Consider the following 8124-nt stretch of genomic DNA (forward strand, 5'->3'; position numbering starts at 1 on the left):
TTAATCTGTTGAAAAATGGCGTCGATTTGTGTGCTTCCTTTTCGCAGCCTCAGTTACAATTTGACACGGAGTGATGGGTATTTATGCAAATATTTAGGGACTCCTATCATCATAGATACTATTTTTGGTCATTTCATATTTAAATAGCCTAGGATGCAAATGTGTCAGTTATTTTCAGAAGGGGAAAACACCCGCCATATTTTTATCTCCAAATTAACAACGTCACTTGTCACTTTCAGATGTTCGTTTCTTGTAAAATAAAATCGTCTAAGAAGAAAAAATAGCATGGTCACCTGTAAAACTTACCTATATAACTAATTGATGATGAAATGACACAAGTTTAATTGTCTTTAATGATAAATTTCTCGAAAAATCACACGTATACGATGTAAACAAATTGCCGCGATGGCGCGATAGTGTCGCCCTCTATAAAAAATCGCGATTGTCGCCCTTGATTTTCTGGCCGTTACGTCATATGGAAGGATGCGCAGAATCGATCCGTGGCTTTCCCACTGATCATCACTTCACCAAAACATTGTTTTTGAACAGATTTTATCCACAATAACTTTGCGTGTTCTAGCTCTGCAGCTGTTAGAGGACCAGCTATTGTCTCTTTATTTAACCGTTTAACAAACCTCAATACCCAAGCTGATACTCTGATCAAGCGGATAAATGAGGAAAATTTGCTACAATCAATGTCTAACAGATACCCAACACTAGATTTCGAATTTCCAACACTGTGTGTTTCTCCGTCAGGACCCTCTCCAGCAAGCAATTTTGCTTCATGTAATACTTTAGATACCTTGTATTCTGATTCAATCGAATTTTGTTTGTCAACACTTATATTGTGAGGATCCCAACTAGGCCACTCAGTTCTGTGTTTTGATAACCAAGAGGGACCATGCCACCATTGGCTGTTTTCTTTTAACAATGCTACTGTTGTGCCTCTGCTTGCAACATCAGCTGGATTTTCCTTCGTATAGACGTACTGAAATTGAATGTCTTGTTGCTGCCTAATCTCTTTTATTCTATTATCAACAAATGTTGCTAGAGGTTTTTTCGACCCTATCCAGTGTAACACATTGAGAATCTGTCCATAAAATTGTCTCACAGATAGGAAGTTTTAATTGCTTCTTAACAAAGTCAATGCAACGGACACCAATGACAACTGCTAATAACTCAAGTCGTGGTAAAGTTATTTTCTTATTTGGTACCAAGCGTGTCTTGGAAAACAGTAAATCAATTTTACATAAGTTGTTTTCCCTGAGTTGATGTAGATAAACAGCAGAATCATAGGCTTTGGTTGAAGCATCGCAAAAGCATAGTAATCTGAACGTAACTGTACCTGGTAGCCCAATAGCTCTAGGAATATGATATTCCTGAATTTCATCTAAATCAAAAGAGATTTCTTTCCATTGCTGAATATCTTCCTCTGTCAGTTGTTCATCCCATTCCATTTTCTTGTTCCACAACATTTGGAGGAAAAGCTTGGTTCTTAAAGTCACAGGTGAAAAAAATCCAAGTGGATCAAACACAGAAGCCACTCTCTGTAATACTTCTCTTTTGGTGATTGGAAACATGTTATCATTTCTTGCACTGTTCACCGTTAATGTATCATCTTTTATTGTCCAAGTTAATTCAAGAACCTTTAATTTTTCTCTATTCACCTGGTCTTCCTTCGGAATGCATTCTAAAAATTTCTGTGAATTTGATGCCCATTCTCTTAAGTTCATTGATGCATTACTGAATATTTGTTTTGCCTCTTTATATAATGTAACTGCATTCTCTGTCGAATCTACTCCAGTAATTACATTATCCACATAAATGTTTTCTCGAAAATTTGCTGCTGTTGCATTTTTGTATGTGTCAAGGTGAAAGTCCAAAGTTGCTGCAAGTAGGAAAGGACTTGAGATAACTCCAAATGGCACTCTGCAAAATCTGTAAACTTGTACATCATTTTCTACAGTTGGATGATTAATGTTTCTTAGCCAAAAAAATCTGGTTGCATCTCTGTCATTTTTTTGTAGTTCAATTTGGAGAAATGCCTTTTCAATATCAGCAACTACTGCAATTTTGTTCATTCGAAAACGCAAAAAGAGTCCACATAAATCTTGTAACATTACTGGTCCTCTGTGCAGGCAATCATTCAAACTTTTATTCTCGTGTTTTGATTTGGCAGATGCATCATAAACTATCCTTACTTTAGTTGTAGGTTTGGTTGGGTCAACTACAGCATGATGTGGTATGTAATGTTTGATTCCGGTATCCTTACTACATTGGCTAGACACTTTTTCTATGATACCCTTTTTGCACTGGTCTTGAATAATCTCATCATACTTGTTTAATAGGTCAGGATTGTTCTTCATTTTCTGAAAAAGTGACTTTAGTCTTCCGTATGCAAGTTCCCTATTTTCAGGAAGTTCCGGTAATTTTTCTTTCCATGGCCAGGCTACTTGATATCTTCCATTTTCCATTTTGAGTGAGGTGACAAAGTTACTCAAAGTATTTTCGTCGTCTGATGCATATGGACAATCTTGTATTCCAATAGTTTCCAATTTCCAGAAATCTTCAATGGAAGGCTTGATTTGAAGACATGTGTCAATTGTAGAGTGAAGACAGCATTCTGTTAAAGTTAATAAGCCATTTACTGTCATGGACATTTTGTTCTCACTTTCTTCATCACTTAATTGTGACCTTCCTGTAAGGATCCATCCTAGCTTAGAGCCAAGTAGATAAAGCCCTTGTTGAATTTCTATTTTCTGTGGCAATATGATATCTAAATAATAATCATTTCCGATAAGAATCTCTATTGTTGAACTTTCTAATCTACTAGGCAGTGTGTCAGCAAGTTGCAGATTGTTACATAAGTATTTCACATTTTCACATACATCCATTTGTAGAGGTCTTCTTAGTATTGATCCTGTTATCTTAGGAACAACATTAGCATCAATAAGCATACAAACTCCATCTTTTAGTCTGATCTTTAATGACACCTTTTGTGTTCTTAATGTTTTTGGCTTATCTGCACCAAATGTTACAAGAGTTATCTTTCTCTGTAGCCTTCTTCTTCAAGTTTAATCTCTTGGCCAATTTTTCTGTTATATATGTTCGCTGAGATCCGGAGTCCATTAATAGTCTTACTACTTCTGTTTCATTAACTTCTGTATTTGACACAATTGTTTGAGCTGTCTGCATCAAAACTATATCTCCGGAGGACAACAAGCTATTCTCTGGTACGTTCTCTTCACTTGAAGCTATTTCACACATTTCATCAGCTAGATGTGAAACTTCTTTATGTTGAGAGGGAATTTTCTTCGGGCATAGACTTCTATGGTGTCCCTTTTTCTGTTTGCAATGATAGCATGCTTTTTCAAATTGACAGTCTCTACTAACATGTCCTGGCTTCAGGCAGGTATAGCAGCTACCCTTGATTTTCTGCTTTCTGTCTTCAATTGTACTGAACTTTCTGCACTCATCACTCCAGTGGTGTCCATCACAATATCTGCATACCATTGAGTTTCCACTGCCTGAGTTTTTTTCCAAATGGCTTTATTGTCATCAGAGCTTCTGCAGATAAGTGTTTTCTTGGTTGAAAATTACTGTTGTTTGACTGGATTTTATACTGCTGTTTTTCTTCAGAACTGGGACCAGTATGTGTTTCCTTAGACTGACTTTCTGCAGCTTCCCTGGCAGTTATGTAAGTATGGAGAAACTGTCTCAACTTCACTACTGTCCATCTTTCACTGTTACCTTTCTGTATTTCAAGTTGAATAAGAACTTCCTTTGGTAGCTTAGATGTTATCATCGAGATGAATACGTCTTGGGTTACATCTTGATGCATCGCGTCCAAACTACGTACGTGTCGTTCCAAGTCATCATAAAGTCTACGTAGATGTGTAGTTTGATTTGAAGCTGACTGAAGGTTTATTAAATCTGAATAGTGCTTGTTGACAACAGATTGAACATTTCCAAATCTTTCCTTTAGTATTGAAATTGCTACATCGTAATTTTCATGGGAGAGCGTTAAGCCAGATATAGCAGAATTAGCTGTTCCAAAAAGTTTGCTTTTCAAGTAATTTAATTTCTCTATTTTTGTCAAGCTTTGATTTGTGTGCACTGCTGCTTCAAATGAATCCCCAAATTCTGTCCATTTTAACTTATCTCCATTGTACGAAACTAGGTCTAATTTAGGAAGTTTAACTGCACTTACTTATGAAGGTTGACTTTTCCTCTGTAATTCTTGGAGTTGTAACTGTTGAAACTGTACTATCTGTTCTTGCATTTGTGTCTGTAATTGTATTAAATGCTCCACCTTGTGGTCCGTGGCTGATTCTGTTTTCTTAATATCTGTTATTTTATCCTGAATTTCTTTCTCGAATATTTTTAATTCGTCTAAGCGCTGTGTTACACCGTCAAGCAATTCAAAATATGTTTCACTTGCCTTTGTAAATTTTGCGATGTCACCTTCGTTATCTTCTCTCTCCTCTAATATACGTGAAATTTCTTTCATACTTTCTTCAAGTTTTGCTGCAAAATCCTTTAATCGTCTCTCTGCTGTTAAAACTTGCCTTAATTGTGTTGTCACACTTTCATCTTGAATCCCTTGTGCTATTATATCTCCACTTTTATCTAATTCTTTAGCTAACAAATTATTGTACCTTGTACAGAGTCCTTTCAAATATGAGACTGCCATCTTTTCTGTGGTTACTTCTTTTCCGTGTTCTTTATAAATTTCTTTTTCTGTTATTCCCGGGTTCCGGCACCATACAATGTGGCGAAATCAGACTAACACGGAATCCTTTTATATCTTTAATCAAATAACTAACAGTTATTTACAGTATGTACAGTTTGTAAACGTTAATAAATACCACATTGGAATAATCCGTCTTTTTCTTTCTAGGTCAACTGATAAAACTTCTATACTTCTGTTACTACTATTTTAACAATGAGTATTATCCATAAAAACCCTTTACTTATATACCAAAATCATAAGAACATTCTAAATCTAGAACAAACTATAATTAACTAGAGAAATGGGAAATAATCTATGTTTAGTAACAGGGTAAATTCCGGAATTTGCCAACACTTTCTTGAACATAAATATACACAAGTACTTTCACTATCCATCTAGAATATTCTAGTATGATTCATTTACTATGATTAAAAAAACAATGTAATATTATATACACAATGTCAAAATAAAAGTCCAATGTCTTTATAATTGCGTACTTTCGCAACAATGTCCACCAATATCCAAACATTGTGCGAAAAAACATAATTTAGAAGATATGATTCGATGCTGAATACAGAAAACATATAGTCGTTTCGTCATGAAGAATTGAACTCTAACATTACAGAATACCAAACTGGCTCTCCCTTTTGAGTATTTCCATCTGGTGTCTTACATTTAAGGGTTTAACTTGTATTAACTCGTGTCAACTTACTGTCAAGACAGACGCCTTTATAGAAAATAAAGGAATATGGAGTAAACGTACACGGGACCTAATCGAACACAAAGTCAGAGCTTAACAAAAATACAAATTATCAATGGTCATCGTTTTTATTCCTGTTCATATTTATAGTAGCTAGAGGGTCTTCAACAATGCAAGAATCACTTGTTTACCAGAACAACAAAACGACACTAGCAAGAAAGGATCTGAGAGAACTTATGTTTCTGACAGTTAGTTCACACTGTTGCGATTGAAGTCTTCCTGTCCGTCATCCCGCAATTGTTATTTTTGAAGACCATAAGTGAATGAATAATTTGATTTTCTGTCTCAGGACCTGCGCATATATAAAATACTTGCCACTGAACATTGAACCAAGTAAAATCAATATACATCGTTTCATATATCAAAATTAATCCACAGATGATAAAGCATTTCTATGTTGGTTAGACTCCCTTTTGTGGTAGATGAACACTGTGCGGGACAAATTTCTTCTCATGGGAAGATATTTTCCCCATGGGAATATTAGATTTTTCTTTTATTTTTGTTCAGAATTTTTAAAAGTGCTATGAAATATCGAAAGGGACTAAGAGTCCATAGTAACCATGACTGGAACAATTTAACAGGCATTTCAATAAATTAAAAGTATGTCTATCATACTTTTACACTCAAAAGTCTTTTTATATCGTGAATGATTGATAGAAATTCTACCGTTTAGCGGCTGATTTTACAAGTTGAATCTTTTACCTTTGTTTTCGGTCAATATCATCGTGCATTTCATGTAATAGTGTTCGCTGAACTGTCAAGTATCAGAAACATGTCTTTTGAATTTCAGAATTGAATTTAAGAATTAAAATTTTAATTTAAGAATTAAAATTTTAATTTAAGAATTAAAATTTTAATTTAAGAATTAAAATTTTAATTTAAGAATTAAAATTATAATTCTGTTTTAATCTATATACATGGGGAATGATGAATCGTGTTTAGATTGTTTTCTAATTATAACAAGTATAATTTCGTGAATTTACATCACAATTGTTATGAATGTACTTATTCTTTTCGTCTACGTAACTCGATATGCGTGATTTTCGCCACTAAAAAGATGTGCACTTACTTTTTTTGGTCAAATTTCCTAATCATTCTTACGCAATGTTGTAACTCGTCTACACAAAAATCTTTTATTTCAATTCATTTTTGGCAATCACCTTTGGAAGTCTTTTCTAGATATTTTATAACCTCTCAGGTGATTATCAAAAAAAATCCAGAGTTTTGCATTTACAAGGACGCGTACGGATGAGGATTAAATATAATCTTTATGATATATTCACTTGTACTTTACCCGTAGGCTGTCTTCGTGTACTGTAATTTATGGTTTAAAGGAATACGAATACTTTATTTCTCATTTAAAACTTCAATTACTAGTTATCAAGAACATACAGAAACATGATTATAAGGTAAAATTATAACATGCATGTGTACACGATACAATTTAATTAACTTAGAGGACTGACTTTCACATTTATGACTTTTACATAGTTTTTCTAATATTACAATATTTGAGAAGTTTAACTGTTGATCAGCTTTAGAAATATAAGGGTTTGACTAACAGTAGTTCCTTAAACATTTCCTTCATTTTCTATAGTTTAAATGTTCTACAATTCATAATGTGATGGTACTCGTCATCAATGTTGTTTGCGTCACAAAGACGACATATTCTGTCTTCTCTGTGTAAATCCTGCCACCTTCTAGACTTAATCGGCAACTACCACATCTATATCTGCGTAATATATGAATTTAGAAAGGTAAAAGGAAAAAGTAGTTTTCAAATTGATTATTTTTTTTGAAAATACGACAACATATTTTATGAGATCCTGCAATAAAAGCAAAGAATTATTCTTGAAACTGGTCTTTGGGTTTTTGTTTAATACATATTGACACCCATTCATCACAAACTGTGCATTATAATTAGAAATAGTTGTAATTTTCATTTTTTTTAAATTTGTATTTTTTCCTCACTAGATAGGTGAAAGAATGTATAAAAATTATTGTAAATTGCGAAAATGCATTACAAGCATTAATCTATACTTTTAAGTTTGAATTTAGAGTCTTAACTTTTTTCAAAATCTCTGTAATATTACCCATGTATTATTTATATTTATGTCAAAGGCGTTTGATTGGATGATAGTTAAAGGTATGCGTGGTTTTTGGTAACTTTCCTCCAATCAACTGGCCTATTCGACAAACCTGTGTGCGCTGATGCGTATAAACTGGGTATTGTCACGCTACGTGTCTTACATCAGAATCAAACGTGCGTGACCAATGTTTATTGTATAATTTCTTGTCATGTGGTTAAATAATCTAAAATACAAGTTCTAAAGGTTACAACTTTTGTGAAAGACTATTTTCAGCAGTGCTCCTGATATACGATGTTAAGTAGTTAAGAAAACCAAGACTTTACATGAAGGAAGCATATTAACAGAGAATGTCATCTCGGACTTTGCCTAGATAAAAACCTGTATTTTATTTTATTTCATTAACAATAACATGTTCTGGAAAAAGATAAATGTCCGATAATTATAGATTATCGTTGATCATCTCAACGAGATTGATTTTCTCGCTTGAGCTGGTACAGAGAAAGTGAGAAAAGCAATCGAGTTGAGATGACCAATGATAATCT

At 33.8% G+C, this 8124-nt stretch overlaps 1 protein-coding gene across 1 annotated transcript; it reads right to left on the reverse strand.

Annotated features, from left to right (window-relative positions):
- Positions 1–466: 466 nt before the first annotated feature.
- On the reverse strand, positions 467–2957 carry LOC134694530 (uncharacterized). The gene is made up of 2 exons (XM_063555543.1): positions 1346–2957; positions 467–1065 (listed from the first exon to the last, which is right to left on the reverse strand). Exons 1-2 carry the CDS (start codon positions 2955–2957, stop codon positions 467–469), a joined length of 2211 nt encoding a protein of 736 aa, XP_063411613.1.
- Positions 2958–8124: the final 5167 nt, after the last annotated feature.

This window comes from Mytilus trossulus, chromosome 13 (genome assembly GCF_036588685.1).
Source record: "Mytilus trossulus isolate FHL-02 chromosome 13, PNRI_Mtr1.1.1.hap1, whole genome shotgun sequence".
NCBI classification, from domain to species: Eukaryota; Metazoa; Mollusca; class Bivalvia; order Mytilida; family Mytilidae; genus Mytilus; species Mytilus trossulus.

Bases quoted from the DNA above. Each gene is read 5' to 3' on its own strand.
- LOC134694530 (XM_063555543.1), bottom strand. From the start codon at position 2,957: ATGCTTATTGATGCTAATGTTGTTCCTAAGATAACAGGATCAATACTA. The intron at 1,066-1,345 runs GTACAGTTACGT...TACACTGGATAG, and splicing joins TAGAGCTATTGGGCTACCAG to GGTCGAAAAAACCTCTAGCA.